This window comes from Salmo trutta, chromosome 2, assembly GCF_901001165.1.
Source record: "Salmo trutta chromosome 2, fSalTru1.1, whole genome shotgun sequence".
Taxonomy (NCBI): domain Eukaryota; kingdom Metazoa; phylum Chordata; class Actinopteri; order Salmoniformes; family Salmonidae; genus Salmo; species Salmo trutta.
In genome coordinates, this window is record NC_042958.1 from 42,324,106 (window position 1) to 42,343,646 (window position 19,541).

At 47.6% G+C, this 19,541-nt stretch overlaps 1 protein-coding gene across 1 annotated transcript in view; it reads right to left on the reverse strand.

Annotated features, from left to right (window-relative positions):
• jag1b (jagged canonical Notch ligand 1b) overlaps window positions 1-19,541 on the reverse strand; it is a 65,135-nt gene that overhangs the window by 31,025 nt on the left and 14,569 nt on the right. Inside the window, exons 3-5 of the mRNA XM_029702274.1 lie at window positions 11,516-11,567; window positions 3,139-3,396; window positions 2,570-2,630 (exon numbers count right to left, since the gene is read on the reverse strand). Of these exons, the coding sequence (XP_029558134.1) occupies window positions 2,570-2,630; window positions 3,139-3,396; window positions 11,516-11,567 (371 nt within the window). The remainder of the gene's footprint in view (window positions 1-2,569; window positions 2,631-3,138; window positions 3,397-11,515; window positions 11,568-19,541) is intronic.

The following is a 19,541-nucleotide window of genomic DNA, read 5'->3' on the forward strand; positions in this document are numbered from 1 at the left end:
AGTTGGACCTGGAGCTGTTACAAGACACAACAACACAGACCAGGACAGTTGGACCTGGAGCTGTTACAAGACACAACAACACAGACCAGGACAGTTGGACCTGGAGCTGTTACAAGACACAACAACACAGACCAGGACAGTTGGGCCTGGAGCTGTTACAAAACATTCAGAGGAAAGCTAGTGACGTCAGAACGTGGGATAAACAACAAGAAAACTGATCAGTTAAGGGATGCTTGACTTTGGCATGTGGCCAAACCAGAACAAAGCCAGGCTGTGATCCAGAGAAACAAACAAATGATACCTTAAACCCCATCTTGTGAACTGTAGAGACACAGAGCTTCTTTAGGATAGTACTGTTATTGGTTACATGGGAGTCATCTTTTCCACACCAAAGTCAATTCCCTGCACCACAGACGAGACGCATTGTGGTGGTGTGAATGCTATTCTGTCATCTCTAATGGTTCAGTAGGCTTGGAAACAATGCCCCTCATTCCTTTCTCTACCTCAGGCTGTACCATAAACAACCTTACTAAACCATGATCTACATTCACACACACACTAAATCATATATCTCACTGATAAAGACCGCTCTATTACAGAACATGCAAACAATTCAAGTATCAACATGGCTGGCTGGTCCAAGAGACAACGTCATATAAAACAGCCCAGCTCCATTCCTCATTCCACAATCAGGCTAATTCCAGAATGGCTGGGAGTTCCTGTGGAAGTCTGGTATGAAGGGGGGGGGGTCTTTACTTATCAACGTTTATGATGAGTATTTTTGTAAATTGATGTGCTCATTCACCGAAAGTTTTGGAGGCAAAACATTTTCTGAACATCACGCGCCAATGTAAAATGTTTTTTTTTTATATAAATATGAACTTTATCGAACAAAACATACATGTATTGTGTAACATTGAGTCCTGGCAGTGTCATCTGATGAAGATCGTCAAAGGTTAGTGATTCATTTTAGCTGTATTTCTGTTTTTTGTGACGTCTCTCCTTGCTTGGAAAATGGCTGTGTGGTTTTTCTTGTCAAGGCGATGTGCTCACTTAATCTAATGTTATGCTTTTGCCGTAAAGCCTTTTTGAAATCGGACTAGGTGGTTGGATTAAAGAGAAGTTTATCTTTAAAATTGTGTAAAATAGTTGATTGTTTGAGAAATTTGAGTTATGAGATTTTTGTTGTTTTGTATTTTGTGCCCTGCTATTCCATTGGCTGTTGGCGAGGGGTCCCGCTAGCGGAACGTCTGTCCTCAACAGGTTTTTAAGGAGAGCGGTTTGGCAGGTCATGTTTTGAAGGACACATGACTCGACCTTTACTTCTTCCAGCCCATTGGGGGAGTTTCAGCGATGAGACAAGATCGTAATTGGATATCACGAAATTGTGGGGAGAAAAATAAACGTATTTGATTAAAATGTTGTATTTGGCCTTGCTGCTATTAGTCCATACAAACTCATTGAACTGATGTGGCTCATTCAATGGAATGGATCTTTTTGTAACGTCAGTTAATAACCTCTTACAGCTCCTTAAGGATAGGGGGCAGTATTGACAATTTCAGAAAAAATATTTGCCCATATTAAACTGCCTCCTACTCAAAATCAGAACCTAGGATATGCATATTATTAGCAGTTTTGGATAGAAAACACTCTGAAGTTTCTAAAACCGTTTGAATGGTGTCTGTGAGTATAACAGAACTTATATGGCAAGCAAAAACCTGAGAGAAATCCTACCAGGAAGTGGAAATCTGGATGCATGGGCTCTCTTCAAGTCGTTTCCTATTGAATAGACAGTGACGTAGTAATAATTGTGCACTTCCTACGGCTTCCACTAGATGTCGACAGTCTTTACAAAGTTGTTTGAAGCTTCTACGATGAACAGAGCCCGAATGACAAGGAGGGGAAGTTGTTGAGGCAGGGGGTGACATCACTTCTTGGGGCGCGTTCACGAGGGAGGATCCTCCCGTTCCAAAACCTTTTTCAAGACACAGGAACCGTCCGGTTGAAATATTATTGAATCTTCACGTTCTGAAGGCCCTAAAGATTGATGTTTTACAATGTTTGAACGAACGTAAATACAACTTTTTTTAAACTTTTCGTCGCGACATCGTCCGCGCGCTTTCTACACTTGGAGTAGCTTACTGGACGCACGAGCAACAAGGAGATATGTTGAATCAATAAAATCACAGCACATATTGTACACTTCCTGCTTTGATCCTATGGGGTACACTCATAATGGCCGCCAGTCCACCCATTATGTCATCACTGACTTGAATGGGAACCTCGTTCTGTTCATTACATTTCTACGGCAGCACATGCAGTAAGGAGCGGAGGAAAGTAGAAAATGGTAGTATACAAATTCTAATTTAAAAAAAAAATCAAAAATGTAATTGCTATGCGAACGGTTATTACAGAGATTGTGGTCAATTGGCTGGCCAATTACAGTCATCCAAAATTCCATGACCGTCACAACCCTACTCATAATAAATATCATGGCAGACGGTGAAGGAGCAAAAACGGATTCCACTTTAGTGACAAGAGAGAGAAGAGAGGAAACTGAGAGACTTACTTGCAGTCACCTGGCTCTTTGCAGTGTCCATGTTCTGTACTGCAGCCCTGCCGGCAGATGGCTGGAGGGGAGGGAGGAAGAGAGCATATGTCAGTGAATATCTGAAATGTTGGCAGTTTAGCATCTACCGTCTGTTGACATGTGACACATGCAGGTAAAATAAGTTTGAAGGGAGTTTATCAACCTCTTGAACGTCATTCCTACTGTGTTCCAAACTTAACTTTTCCCTTTCTCCAGAAACAGTCAATATTATCATAATTCCATAGCCTCCTGGCATACAGACAAACTGTCCCAGTCTCCCTTTTCCTGTCTGTGTAGACTGTCTCTCTCTTTTCCTCTCTCTCTGTGTAGACTGTCTCTCTCTTTTCCTCTCTCACTGTGTAGACTGTTTCTCTCTTTTCCTCTCTCTCTGTGTAGAGACTCTTTTCCTCTCTCTGCATCTACAGATGGCCCCTCCCTCCCAGCCTACTGGTGTTAATATCCATTTAACCAGAAGAACCACCTTTAAGTTGAGACCTTCTGCCAAGGGATCTCAACAAGTTAACAGGAAGTAGTCAGTGTTTACATACGTGTGTTACATTCTAGTCCAGACCAGCCCTCCAGGCAGGTCTTATTCCCGTTGTAGTCGCAGGTGTAGTGTCCGAAGAACTCATCTCGGGGTCGGCAGAACTTGTTGCATCCGAAGCCATAGTAGTGCTCGTCACAGCTGACCCGGATCTGATACTCAAACTGACCAATAGGACCGTTGTGGCTGAGCTTCTGCCACTGATGACTGGGGTTGATCATCCCAGAGTGGGACGCCTTCTCAATCACCTGACCATCACCACCTAACGGGTTATAGATATACAGCCAGTTAGAATATATTAGATATATAACATGTTAGAAGGTATAGCATGGCTGGGGTTGATCATCACCAGCTAATGGAAGGTTCAGAAAATACACAATCAATATCAGCTGCATTGGTGGTAGAAATTAAAACGAGGATATTACAGGCAATGCTTGATTTTAGCTCCTAATGGATCAAATGACCCTCGTTCTTTAATCAAAACTCCTATCTCATTGGTTAGAAACACCTTGTCTATGTAGACGTAGCATGTATTCTGATAAGGTGAATGGTAGTGTAACGTCCTGGATCCAATGGAATCATTAATTCCTTCCCTCTCTCTCCTTCCCCCTCTCCTTCCCTCTCTCCTTCCCTCTCTCCTTCCCTCTCTCGCTGGATGGCTTGTGGCAACCCTCGACAGTCACCTTCCCCCTCTCCTTCCCCCCCCTCCCCCTCTCCTGGAATGCAGTGATTGGTTTTCGCCAGGCATAAATGGGACCCATGTCATCCAAAATGCTATCCTTTTAACTCATCTGTCCATAAAAACATTCTTCCAAGAGTCTTAATTATGTTTCAGCTGTTTCCAGGTTCTTTTTGGCAAACTTGAGTTAACTTTTTGGATGAGATTGGTTTTCTCCAGACATAATGGGATCAAACACTGCATTGGTGGTGGTGGTAGTGTGATGGTTTGGGGATGTTTGCTGCCTCAGGACCTGGATGACTTGCCTTAATAGAAAGAACCATGAATTCTCCTCTGTATCAGATAATTCTACAGGAGAATGTCAGGCCATCAGTCCATGAACTGAATATGAAGTCATGCAGAAAGACAAGGATCCAAACCACATAATCAAGACTACATGAAAATGGTTAAAAAGCAAACAAAAAATAAAAATTTTTTGGGAATGGTTTAGTCAAATCCAGACCTAATCCAAATTGAGATGTTGTGGCAGGATTTGAAACGAGCCGTTCATGCTTGAAAACTCTCAAATGCCGCTGAGTTAAAGCAGTTCTACGTGGAAGAGTGGGCCAAAATCCCTCCACAGCGATGTGAGAGACTGATCAACAACTACAGGAAGTGGTTGGTTGGAGTCATTGCAGCTAAAATGTGGCAGAACCAGTTACTGAGAGTAAGGGAGCAATTACTTTTCCACACAGGGGAATTGGGTGTTGGATAACTTAATTAAATAAAATAAGTCTCCATTTTCTTCTGTTATTTATTCCCTCAAGTTCCCTTTATCTAATATTATGTGTTGGTTGAAGATCTGATTACATTCAATATAAAAAAAGATGCAAAAGTAGATCAAATACTTTCACGGCACTTTACCTAGATTTAAATATCATCTTTAAATAGTCTCAGAAGAACAACATTGGCAGGGCAATTCAAGCAAAGCCAATATACAGTGATAATGTATTGGGCCTATTGCATAAACCTCATTACTACAGTACTGTTAATAATGTTAAAGTTACAGAACTTTAAGAAAAATGTTTTTTAAACAAATCTGAGCGGAAGATATCTGCTTGCATTTGGTTGGTAACCACTGTCCTACACCTTCTGCAGTGAGCCCTGACAGTCTTCCCTCTTCCTCATCAGGCAGTGAGCCCTGACAGTCTTCCCTCTTTCTCATCAGGCAGTGAGCCCTGACAGTCTTCCCTCTTCCTCATCAGGCAGTGAGCCCTGACAGTCTTCCCTCTTCCTCATCAGGCAGTGAGCCCTGACAGTCTTCCCTCTTTCTCATCAGGCAGTGAGCCCTGACAGTCTCCTCCCCCCCCCCCCCCGTCTGTCTACCCTCTTTCCCAGCCAAACAGACGAGGTCATCAATGGTAACCGAGATGCAAAGACTGACCCTGAGAGACAGAGAGTAGTGAGTGTCATGGCTTTACCTCCAGACCAAACAGACTGACCCTGAGAGAGTGCAACTGAGCTGCACTTCCTAACCTCCTGCCAAATGTACGACCATATTAGAGACACATATTTCCCTCAGATTACACAGACCCACAAAGAATTTGAAAACAAACCCAATTTTGATAAACTCCCATATCTGCTGGGTATTTTCCCCTTTGTACTTTATTTGCACATCGTTACAACACTGTATATAGACATAATGACACCTGAAATGTCTTTATTCTTTTGGAATGTCTGTGAATGTAATGTTTACTGTTCATTTTTAATTGTTTATTTCACTTTTGTTTATTATCTATTTCCAATTGCTTTGGCAATGTTAACATATGTTTCCCATGCCAATAAAGTCGAGAGAGAGAAAGAGAAAGAGAAAGAGAAAGAGAAAGAGAGAAAGAGAAAGAGAAGAGAGAAAGAGAGAGAAAGCGAGAGAGAGAGAAAGAGAGAGAGAAAGCGAGAGAGAGAGAAAGAGAGAGAGAAAGAGAGAGAAAGCGAGAGAGAGAGAAAGCGAGAGAGAGAGAAAGCGAGAGAGAGAGAAAGCGAGAGAGAGAAAGCGAGAGAGCGAGAGAGCAGAAAGCGAGAGAGAGAGAAAGCGAGAAAGCGAGAAAGCGAGAGAGAGAAAATAAAAGGAATATGGCAGCTGACCTGTGTCTTACTGCACACAACTCAACAGGACAACAACCCAACACACCTCCTGTCTTACTGCACACAACCCAACAGGACAACGACCCAACACACCTCCTGTCATACTGCACACAACTCAACAGGACAACGACCCAACACACCTCCAGGCTGTGTAAGGGCTATTTGACCAAGGAGAGTGATTGAGTGCTGCATCAGATGACCTGGCCTCCACAATCACCCGACCTCAACCCAATTGAGATGGTTTTGGGATGAGTCGGACTGCAGAGCGAAGGAAAAGCAGCCAACAAGTGCTCAGCATATGTGGTAACTCCTTCAAGACTATTTGAAAATCATTCCAGGTGAAGTTGGTTGAGAGAATGCCAAGTGTGTGCAAAGCTGTCAAGGCAAAGGGTGGCTACTTTGAAGAATTTCAAATATAAAATATATTTTTATTTGTTTAACACTTTTTGATTACAGTAAAACACAGTCTCTATTCCCCCAGCCAGCCATCTACAGTAAAACACAGGCTCTATTCCCCTAGCCAGCCATCTACAGTAAAACACAGGCTCTATTCCCCCAGCCAGCCATCTACAGTAAAACATAAGCTCTATTCCCCCAGCCATCTACAGTAACACAGGCTCCATTCCCCCAGCAAACCATCTACAGTAAAACACAGGCTCTATTCCCCCAGCCATCTATAGTAAAACACAGGCTCTATTCCACCAGCCATCTACAGTAAAACACAGGCTCCATTCCCCCAGCCAGCCGTCTACAGTAAAACAGAGGCTTTATTCCCCCAGCTAGCCATCTACAGTAAAACAGAAGCTCTATTCCCCCAGCCAGCCATCTGCAGTAAAACACAGGCTCCATTCCCCCAGCCATCTGCAGTAAAACACAGGCTCCATTCCCCCAGCCAGCCATCAACAGTAAAACAGAGGCTCTATTCCCCCAGCCAGCCATCTATAGTAAAACACAGGCTTTATTCCACCAGCCAGCCATCTACAGTAAAACACAGGCTCCATTCCCCCAGCAAACCATCTACAGTAAAACACAGGCTCCATTCCCCCAGCCAGCCGTCTACAGTAAAACAGAAGCTCTATTCCCCCAGCTAGCCATCTGTAGTAAAACACAGGCTCCATTCCCCCAGCCATCTGCAGTAAAACACAGGCTCCATTCCCCCAGCAAACCATCTACAGTAAAACACAGGCTCCATTCCCCCAGCTAGCCATCTACAGTAAAACAGAAGCTCTATTCCCCCAGCCAGCCATCTGCAGTAAAACACAGGCTCCATTCCCCCAGCCATCTGCAGTAAAACACAGGCTCCATTCCCCCAGCCAGCCATCAACAGTAAAACAGAGGCTCTATTCCACCAGCCAGCCATCTGCAGTAAAACACAGGCTCTATTCCCCCAGCCATCTACAGTAAAACACAGGCTCTATTCCCCCAGCCAGCCATCTGCAGTAAAACACAGGCTCTATTCCCCCAGCCATCTACAGTAAAACACAGGCTCTATTCCCCCAGCCAGCCATCTACAGTGAAACACAGGCTCCATTCCCCCAGCCAGCCATCTACAGTAAAACAGAGGCTCTATTCCCCAAGCCAGCCATCTGCAGTAAAACACAGGCTCCATTCCCCCAGCCATCTACAGTAAAACAGAGGCTCTATTCCCCCAGCCATCTACAGTAAAACAGAGGTTCCATTCCCCCAGCCAGCCATCTGCAGTAAAACACAGGCTCCATTCCCCCAGCCATCTGCAGTAAAATTCAGTCTCTCATCCAACAAACATGCTGCATCAGAAAGAGTCAACAGAAAACCTAATTTGACTGTACTGTATCATACACTTTCCAACAACACACTGTAGCACTTTCCACGACCCTTTAGTCTAGACAGACGGTCAACATAGTGCTACATACCATGATGAAATGTAGACCGTCTCAGTACAGTACTTCTAGGTCATCTCCTATGTAAACCAACACACTTTCCCCCCTGTACTGTAGTTCCGTTACACTGTCCCCCCGTACCGTGGTTCCGTTACACTTCCCCCCCGTACCGTAGTTCCGTTACACTTCCCCCCGTACCGTAGTTCCGTTACTGTCCCCCCTGTACCGTAGATCCGTTACACTTCCCCCCCTGTACTGCAGTTCCGTTACACTCCACCCCTGTACTGCAGTTCTGTTACACTTCGCCCCCCCGTACTGCAGTTCCGTTACACTCCCCCCGTACTGCAGTTCCGTTACACTTCGCCCCCCTTACTGTAGTTCCGTTACACTTCCCCTTTCCCCCCAGTACTGTAGTTCCGTTACACTTCCCCACAGTACTGTAGGTCGTTACACTTCCCCTTTCCCCCCCAGTACAGCAGTTCCGTTACACTTCCCCCCCGTACTGTAGTTCCGTTACACTTCCCCTTTCCCCCCCAGTACTGTAGTTCCATTACACTTCCCCTTTCCCCCCCTGTACTGTAGTTCTGTTACATTTCCCCCCCTGTATTGTAGTTCCCTTACACTTCCCCCCCGTACTGTAGTTCCATTACACATTCCCCCCCGTACTGTAGTTCTGTTACACTCCCCCCAGTACTCTAGTTCCGTTGCACATTAACCCCCTGTACTGTAGTTCCGTTACACTTCCCCCCTGTACCGTAGTTCCGTTACTGTCCCCCGTACCGTAGTTCCGTTACACTTCCCCCCTGTACCGTAGTTCCGTTACTGTCCCCCTGTACTGTAGTTCCGTTACTGTCCCCCCGTACCGTAGTTCCGTTACACTTCCCCCCCTGTACCGTAGTTCCGTTACTGTCCCCCCGTACCGTAGTTCCGTTACTGTACCCCCGTACCGTAGTTCCGTTACACTACCCCCGTACTGTAGTTCCGTTACACTTCCCCCCCGTACTGTAGTTCCGTTACACTCCCCCCCGTACTGCGTTCCGTTACACTTCCACCCCGTACTGTAGTTCCGTTACACTTCCCCCCTGTACTGAAGTTCCGTTACACTCCCCCCGTACTGAAGTTCCGTTACACTTCCCCCCCTGTACTGTAGTTCCGTTACACTTTCCCCCCTGTACTGTAGTTCCGTTACACTTTCCCCCCTGTACTGTAGTTTCGTTACACTTTCCCCCCTGTACTGTAGTTCCGTTACATTCCCCTTTCCCCCAGTACTGTAGTTCCGCTACATTCCCCTTTCCCCCCAGTACTGTAGTTCCGTTACTACAGTACGGGGGAAGTGTTTCTTTACACTTCCCCCGTACTGTAGTTCCGTTACACTTCCCCCCGTACTGTAGTTACGTTACACCTCCCCCCGTACTGTAGTTACGTTACACCTCCCCCCGTACTGTAGTTCCGTTACACTACCCCCGTACTGTAGTTCCGTTACACTTCCCCCCCGTACTGTAGTTCCATTACACTTCCCCCCATACTGTAGTTCCATTACACTTCCCCCCCGTACTGTAGTTCCCTTGTACTGTATTTCCATTACACCCCCCCCGTACTGTAGTTCCGTTACACTCCCCCCCGTACTGTAGTTACGTTACACTTCCCCCCCGTACAGTAGTTCCGTTACACTTTCCCCCCGTACTGTAATTCCGTTACACTTCCCCCCCAGTAATGTAGTTCCGTTACACTTCCCCCGTACTGTAGTTTCTTTACACTTCCCCCGTACTGTAGTTACGTTACACTTCCCCCCGTACTGTAGTTACGTTACACTTCCCCCGTACTGTAGTTACGTTACACTTCCCCCCCGTACTGTAGTTCCGTTACACCTCCCCCCGTACTGTAGTTCCGTTACACCTCCCCCCCGTACTGTAGTTCCGTTACACTTTCCCCCCGTACTGTAATTCCGTTACACTTTCCCCCCATACTGTAGTTACGTTACACTTCCCCCCGTACTGTAGTTACGTTACACTTACCCCCGTACTGTAGTTACGTTACACTTACCCCCCATACTGTAGTTCCATTACACTTCCCCCCTGTACTGTAGTTCCCCTGTACTGTATTTCCATTACACACCCCCCCGTACTGTAGTTCCGTTACACTCCCCCCCGTACTGTAGTTACGTTACACTTCCCCCCCGTACAGTAGTTCCGTTACACTTCCCCCCCGTACAGTAGTTCCGTTACACTTCCCCCCCGTACTGTAGTTCCGTTACACTTCCCCCCCGTACTGTAGTTCCGTTACACTTTCCCCCCGTACTGTAATTACGTTACACTTCCCCCCGTACTGTAGTTACGTTACACTTCCCCCCGTACTGTAGTTACGTTACACTTCCCCCCGTACTGTAGTTACGTTACACCTCCCCCCGTACTGTAGTTCCCCTGTACTGTAGTTCCATTACACTTCCCCCCGTACTGTAGTTCCGTTACACTTCCCCCCGTACTGTAGTTCCCCCGTACTGTAGTTCCATTACACTTCCCCCCCGTACTGTAGTTCCGTTACACTTCCCCCCCGTACTGTAGTTCCGTTACACTTTCCCCCGTACTGTAGTTCCGTTACACTTTCCCCCCGTACTGTAGTTCCGTTACACTTTCCCCCCGTACTGTAGTTCCGTTACACTTTCCCCCCGTACTGTAGTTCCGTTACACTTTCCCCCCGTACTGTAGTTCCGTTACACTTTCCCCCGTACTGTAGTTCCGTTACACTTTCCCCCCGTACTGTAGTTCCGTTACACTTTCCCCCCGTACTGTAGTTCCGTTACACTTTCCCCCCGTACTGTAGTTCCGTTACACTTTCCCCCCGTACTGTAGTTCCGTTACACTTTCCCCCTTACCTTTATGTCAGACACACAGAGAAACAGACAGACAGAAAGAGAGAGAGAGACAGCCAGTGACAGAGAGAGAGAGACAGACAGACACAGAGAAAGACACAGAGAGAGAGACAGACAGAGAAAGAGAGAGACAGACACAGAGAAAGACAGACAGACAGCCATAGTGCTTCATCAGCGTGCCATAGTGAAACATAGAAGGTATCTGAACAGTGATGTAGCCTCCTGTAGCTGAAAGGTCAGGTAGCAGACATGTTCCTGCATTGTGAATGGAGCCAGACTGCCGTCTGATCTCACTACACTCGCTTTCATATGAAGGACGGCCACAGACCACTACCCCCGCTCCTCCACCTCCCTCTCTCTCCTCCCAGTCTGCAGCTCTCCCTCTCTCTCCCCCCAGTCTGCAGCTCTCCCTCTCTCTCCCCCCAGTCTGCAGCTCACCCTCTCTCTCCCCCCAGTCTGCAGCTCTCCCTCTCTCTCCTCCCAGTCTGCAGCTCACCCTCTCTCTCCCCCCAGTCTGCAGCTCACCCTCTCTCTCCCCCCAGTCTGCAGCTCACCCTCTCTCTCCCCCCAGTCTGCAGCTCACCCTCTCTCTCCCCCCAGTCTGCAGCTCTCCCTCTCTCTCACCCCAGTCTGCAGCTCTCCCCGCCAGCAGGACAGAGCGCCAGCAGGACAAGAGAGCCAGCAGGACAAGAGAGCCAGCAGGACAAGAGAGCCAGCAGGACAAGAGAGCCAGCAGGACAAGAGAGCCAGCAGGACAAGAGAGCCAGCAGGACAAGAGAGCCAGCAGGACAAGAGAGCCAGCAGGACAAGAGAGCCAGCAGGACAAGAGCGCCAGCAGGACAGAGCTACTCACCGCTGGTATCGTTGTTAGCGTCCAAGGCTTCCACTATCAACGTGTAGGACCTCTGGGGGAAGATGGAGAGATCAGAGTCAACACAACATCAACCAAACAGAGCTGCTAACTTTTTCCCTTCCTCCCATACTAAAACTCTTCCCACCGTGATTCCTGAACAGGCTAACCTTGGGCATGTTGGTAAAGTTACCAGAATATTGCAGCCCTAACCAAACAACAACATCAAAGAGCAACTCTGAACCAAAACATTGATAGCAAGTAGCAACACTAACAGCAACACTTGGCACTAACACAAACATTCTCCAGTGTAAATTGACACCGGGCTCTAACACACCATCTAGTGTCCCTCGTGTCTATTGTCAAGGACAGTAGCTATGTAAAGCCTGTTCTGGAAGGATCCCCACCGACTGAGTACACTGGTGTGTTCCAACTCGGAGTCCGACACTGGGACTGCAACACTACCTAATACGGAAACCAGTGTGTGTGTGTGTGTGTGTGTGTGTGTGTGTGTGTGTGTGTGTGTTTGAGATAGGCTACATTGCTGTCAGACCTGTGTAGAATCGCTGATCTACAAAAATCACCTTCATCCCTAATAACTAATCGTTATGTGATGAGGAGGAGTGATTCTGCACCTCACCTTGCTCAAACATCCCTTTCGAAAACAACTCTTCCGTCCGCTGTAGCCTGCCTACTTCTTCCTCATCCCCATATGAACCTCAGATTACAGGTAGTCCAGACACCATGGTAACTAACAGCTGATCTGATGAAGTAGTTAGATAAGTGGATGATACAGTCTCAGACCGTCAGCTGTATAGACGACAGGATGTTGGACTAGTGACGGAGGAAATCGATACAGTCTCAGACCGTCAGCTGTATAGACGACAGGACGTTGGACTAGTGACGGAGGAAATCAATACAGTCTCAGACCGTCAGCTGTATAGACGACAGGATGTTGGAATTGTGACGGAGGAAATCGATACAGTCTCAGACCGTCAGCTGTATAGACGACAGGACGTTGGACTAGTGACGGAGGAAATCAATACAGTCTCAGACCGTCAGCTGTATAGACGACAGGATGTTGGACTAGTGACGGAGGAAATCAATACAGTCTCAGACCGTCAGCTGTATAGACGACAGGATGTTGGACTAGTGACGGAGGAAATCAATACAGTCTCAGACCGTCAGCTGTGTAGACGACAGGATGTTGGACTAGCGACGGAGGAAATCAATACAGTCTCAGACCGTCAGCTGTATAGACGACAGGATGTTGGACTAGCGACGGAGGAAATCGATACGGTCTCAGACCGTCAGCTGTATAGACGACAGGACGTTGGACTAGTGACGGAAGAAATCGATACAGTCTCAGACCGTCAGCTGTATAGACGACAGGATGTTGGACTAGTGACGGAGGAAATCGATACAGTCTCAGACCGTCAGCTGTATAGACGACAGGATGTTGGACTAGTGACGGAGGAAATCGATACAGTCTCAGACCGTCAGCTGCATAGACGACAGGACGTTGGACTAGTGACGGAAGAAATCGATACAGTCTCAGACCGTCAGCTGTATAGACGACAGGACGTTGGACTAGTGACGGAGGAAATTGATACAGTCTCAGACCGTCAGCTGTATAGACGACAGGATGTTGGACTAGTGACGGAGGAAATCGACAGTCTCAGACCGTCAGCTGTATAGACGACAGGATGTTGGACTAGTGACGGAGGAAATCGATACAGTCTTAGACCGTCAGCTGTATAGACGACAGGATGTTGGACTAGTGACGGAGGAAATCGATACAGTCTTAGACCGTCAGCTGTATAGACGACAGGATGTTGGACTAGTGACGGAGGAAATCGATACAGTCTTAGACCGTCAGCTGTATAGACGACAGGATGTTCGACTAGTGACGGAGGAAATCGATACAGTCTCAGACCGTCAGCTGTATAGACGACAGGATGTTCGACTAGTGACGGAGGAAATCAATACAGTCTCAGACCGTCAGCTGTATAGACGACAGGATGTTGGACTAGTGACGGAGGAAATCAATACAGTCTCAGACCGTCAGCTGTATAGACGACAGGATGTTCGACTAGTGACGGAGGAAATCAATACAGTCTCAGACCGTCAGCTGTATAGACGACAGGACGTTGGACTAGTGACGGAGGAAATCGATACAGTCTTAGACCGTCAGCTGTATAGACGACAGGATGTTGGACTAGTGACGGAGGAAATCGATACAGTCTTAGACCGTCAGCTGTATAGACGACAGGATGTTGGACTAGTGACGGAGGAAATCGATACAGTCTTAGACCGTCAGCTGTATAGACGACAGGATGTTGGACTAGCGACGGAGGAAATCGATACAGTCTCAGACCGTCAGCTGTATAGACGACAGGATGTTGGACTAGTGACGGAGGAAATCGATACAGTCTCAGACCGTCAGCTGTATAGACGACAGGATGTTGGACTAGTGACGGAGGAAATCGATACAGTCTCAGACCGTCAGCTGTATAGACGACAGGACGTTGGACTAGTGACGGAGGAAAACAATAGTTACATATCGGGATATTATTGTTGACGATATTGCAATATCCAGGATGTATCATGATCGGGAGCCCCATTGGGCGGCTCACAATTGGTTCAGCGTTGTCTGGGGTTAGGAGAGGGTTTGGCCGGGGGGGTAGGCCGTCATTGTAAATAAGAATTTGTTCTTAACTGACTTGCCTAGTTAAATAAAAAGGTTAAATTAAAAAATGAAATATGATTTGCACTAGTCTGCTGCACCAAAACGCCAGGAGTTTTTCCTTCATAGCTTGTAGTCATTCAAAAATCCTGTTAAATACTTACGGCACACAGAGTCCATGCAAATTATCATGCAACTTTTTTAAATTAAATGTTTTCTCCTGAACATGTTTAGGCTTGCCATAACAATGGGGTTGAATACTTATATGACTCAAGACATTTCAACCCGGCATTTTTTTTAAATAAATTTGTAAAAATGTCAAAAAACATTATGGAGTATTGTGTGATAGAAAAATCTCAAATTTAAACCATTTCAAATTTAGGTTAAAAAAATTAAAAAGTTATGAATACTTTCTGAAGGCACTCATTTATAAATACATGGTGGGGTCTATGGCTAAAGGTAAACAACCAGCATGCATTAGTACACTGCGTGTGAATCAGGTTTAAAACCGGTTTGAATTCCCAGCAAGGAGAGAAAAAAAAATACATAAACATCAATTTCATAATGCTTCATCACCGTCCTGGGATTCAAGTTAATACACTTAGAGGCAACAACGAGGCTATACGCCGAGATATTCAGTCAGAACTGCTGAGATCATATGATTTAGTAGGCCACGTCGGAACAGGACAGAACTACAGACTACAAAACGGTGTCTGTGAGACAGCAGTGACTGAGGACGACACTCATACTGGCTGAGATTCATTATTATTATTAACTTGTATTTAACCAAGGAAAACACATTTGCAAAATTAAACACAATTTAAAAAACACAAAATTAAATAAAAATAGCAAATATTATATAAACAAATCAAACACGTATCAATATAGATCTCTGTGAGACAACTGGTGAAAGCCTTGTGGTTGAGTAGGTCAAGTCAGGATAGGCAGACTAAACATGACATGTAGAGGATTGTGAAACAGCATGGTGACAGGACTACTTGAAGTGTACACAGTAGGTATATGTCCGTGGTTTAGTAGGTCAACACAGGACAGACACAGAGAAATGTCCCGGGAGAATCTACAGGTGGTTGGGGAGAACCAGTCATACGGAGAGATGGGAGAAGAGACCGAGCGCTGTGACTCCGAGAGACCGAGCGCTGTGACTCCGAGAGACCGAGCGCTGTGACTCCGAGAGACCGAGTGCTGTGACTCCGAGAGACCGAGCGCTGTGACTCCGAGAGACCGAGCGCTGTGACTCCGAGAGAACGAGCGCTGTGACTCCGAGAGAGAGGAACAATTGGACAAGGCCTGTATCTACAGGTCAGCAGTTTCATACAGCCAGCTCAGATCTCTGGGTCAGGAGCTCACACACACACACACACACACACACACACACACACACACACACACACGAGTTTCTCCACTTCAAGAGCTGACTCCACTTTGTAGCATCCAACACCTACTTGCCTCAGAGATGCTGTGACAGTGTGACATCTCCCACAGCATCTCAGAGGCATCTCCCACAGCATCTCAGAGGCATCTCCCACAGCATCTCCCACAGCATGGACGCTAAAGGTAAACTATGACTCTGTAGCATACAACAACCACACAGGAAATACATCCTACCAAAGTGTCTGTCTCTCTCTCTTGACTTTCTCTTGCCTCATCCTGTTCACTCTGCAACTGAAAAGGTACACTAATTCACACGTTAAACTCTCATGACTGTCTCTCTCATGACTTCATCTAAAAACACCTCCTCTCCAGCTAAACAAACACCTTCAGGTTCTCGTGCCTCACTCCACTGTCTCGCAGGTCTCTGTTCACTCCATCAGTCACCTGTCTGATCTGACACCAGTCACCTGTCTGATCTGACACCACCGCTGACACCACTGTCACCGGTCAAGAACTAAATAGCTACAGGAACATCGAGATTACAGATGTATTATCCTACATTAAGACATTTTAGTAATGAATGGACCTGATAAATGACTCTAGGTAAGGCTGTGGTCCAAATGGCCCCCTATCCCCTATGGGATAGGTCTAAAGTAGTGGTGGCCCCTGGTCTAAAGTAGTGGACTACATAGGGACTAGGGTGCCAATTGGGACAGTCTAGAATGAACCTGACTCACTACATAGCACAGCTCTCAACATGTTTACACAGCACACAACAGCCTTCCTAATCAGCACCGCCAGGCTCCTCAAACCAAACAACTCCCTACCCGGGTGGCCGGATAACAGTAGGAGGGAAAGATATTCAGTTGGCAGGATAATGGAAACACGTTGATTCTAACAAGGCTAATGTCTATGGTCCTCCCAACAGATGTTTTACCAAAGCACTCAGAATGGTGAATATCGTTTCGTCTTTCTCTGGGGTTCAAGCTGGAAAGCGAGGTGCTGACAGCATTTATTGTTCTCTGGTAAGTATCAGCGTCCCTGTGGCTGTCCGACCCTCACCCTGCCTGGTACCACACCAGTACTTGAAGAGGGTTTGTCATTATGCCGTAGCAGCTGGGAGGGGAGTGTCATTATGCCGTAGCAGCTTGGGGGGGAGTCATTACGCCGTAGCAGCTTGGGGGGGGAGTCATTATGCCGTAGCAGCTTGGGGGGGGAGTCATTACGCCGTAGCAGCTTGGGGGGGTCATTACGCCGTAGCAGCTTGGGGGGGGGTCATTACGCCGTAGCAGCATGGGGGGGTCATTACGCCGTAGCAGCATGGGGGGGGTCATTACGCCGTAGCAGCTTGGGGGGGGGGGGGTCATTACGCCGTAGCAGCTGGGAGGGGCGTGTCATTATGCCGTAGCAGCTGGGAGGGGCGTGTCATTACGCCGTAGCAGCTTGGGGGGGGTCATTACGCCGTAGCAGCATGGGGGGGGGGTCATTACGCCGTAGCAGCTTGGGGGGGGGTCATTACGCCGTAGCAGCATGGGGGGGGTCATTACGCCGTAGCAGCATGGGGGGGGTCATTACGCCGTAGCAGCATGGGGGGGGTCATTACGCCGTAGCAGCTGGGGGGGGTCATTACGCCGTAGCAGCTTGGGGGGGTCATTACGCCGTAGCAGCTTGGGGGGGTCATTACGCCGTAGCAGCTTGGGGGGGTCATTACGCCGTAGCAGCTTGGGGGGGGTCATTACGCCGTAGCAGCTTGGGAGGGGGGGTCATTAAGCCGTAGCAGCTTGGGAGGGGGGGGTCATTAAGCCGTAGCAGCTTGGGAGGGGGGGGGTCATTACGCCGTAGCAGCTTGGGAGGGGGGGGTCATTACGCCGTAGCAGCTTGGGAGGGGGGGTCATTACGCCGTAGAGCTTGGGGGGGCTCATTACGCCGTAGCAGCTTGGGGGGGTCATTACGCCGTAGCAGCTTGGGGGGGTCATTACGCCGTAGCAGCTTGGGGGGGTCATTACGCCGTAGCAGCTTGGGGGGGTCATTACGCCGTAGCAGCTTGGGGGGGGTCATTACACTCTCTCTCACCCGTCACCCCCCCCATTGAACAGGAGACGTTGACATGTTGTTAGCTAGAATGCCTCCCACATGTACCAGGGCCCTGGTCAAAAGTAGTGTCCTACATAGGGGAAAGGTTGCCCTTTTGGGATGTAGCCGAAGCCCAGTCTACCTGGTGGTGCGTGGTTGGGGACGAGCAGTGAGCCAGACAGCCCTGCTGCTAAAACCTCCCAGCCCATTCAGATATAATACTTTCAGATATAATATTTCCCCCCTCCTCACACTATTCACTGATGTACAGACTGACAGACCGACTAGGAACACTGTCTGCAATGCTAAACATGCTCACATAACACTTTTTAATTCACCTCTTGTTAAAATCATTACAGTTTAGTTTATTTAACCAAACGTTAATTTAGTTTATTTATTTAACCAATGTAATTGTGTTGTGACAGTCCAGAGCCTTGTTTAAAAGACAAGACGTAGTAAAAACACAGTAGCCAACAGGTTGTATTGAGGTTGAACTCTTTCATCTCAGGCCTTGTTTAAACATAGAACGTGTTCCGCGATGTGTTCTGACATATACTATCTATTAAGCTCAACATGAAAAGCATTTGAGGTCCGTCCCAAATGGCACCCTATTGCCTATATAGTGCACTACGTTTGACTGGAGTCCGATGGAGCCTAAATGGATCCCGGTCAAATGTAGTGCACTGTGTAGGGAATAGGGTGCCATTTGGGACTGTCAATTGGTCAGTACTACTGTAGAGAGAGAGAGAGAGATACACCATACGTTGTCTCAGTCTCACACACAGGGTTATCAGCTAAGAGTGTATAACAGCATGTCTACAGCAGCCAGGGTTCCTTTCCCAGGCGACAGCCTGACTCCAAACTAACTCTCTGAACTGAAGTTAAGACTGGCCATAAACACAAAGACAGATACTCCAGAGCGCTCTCTCTCAACAGACAACATCGTGACACTGGTATCATCCTGGCACAGACGCACAGACAGACAGACAAAAGGCAGCAGACAGACAGACAAAAGGCAGACAGACAGACAGACAAAAGGCAGACAGACAGACAGACAAAAGGCAGCAGACAGACAAAAGGCAGCAGACAGACAAAAGGCAGCAGACAGACAAAAGGCAGCAGACAGACAGACAGACAAAAGGCAGCAGACAGACAGACTCACTGTCCAACAAAGCTGACAGGACATCTGATTAAAATCCATCTCTATCTGATCTGCCAGAACACCTGACTGAATTCACACACACACACACACACACACACACACACACACACACACACACACACACACACACACACACACACACACACACACACACACACACACACACACACACACACACACACACACACACACACACACACTTCAAAGCTTGGCAGGCAGCACCCTGACTGACAGAGTGGCAGGGGAAAAACACGACACCTTGGGTGTTTCTCTCCGAGTCACTGGATGTTTCTCAATATGCATACTACCGCACTCCACACTCTCATGCTCCGAGTTCATTCTCTAGAGTACGTTCTGTGAGGACTAGAGAGTGGAGAACACATAAAATATTCAGTTTGAGCAGCACTCCCCCTACTGTATTACCTCACGCTGAGCAGCACCTCCCCCTACTGTATTACCTCACGCCGAGCAGCACCTCCCCCCTACTGTATTACCTCACGCCGAGCAGCACCTCCCCCCTACTGTATTACCTCACGCCGAGCAGCACCTCCCCCTACTGTATTACCTCACGCCGAGCAGCACTCCCCCTACTGTATTACCTCACGCCGAGCAGCACTCCCCCTACTGTATTACCTCACGTTGAGCAGCACTCCCCCTACTGTATTACCTCACGCTAAGCAGCACTCCCCCTACTGTATTACCTCACGCTAAGCAGC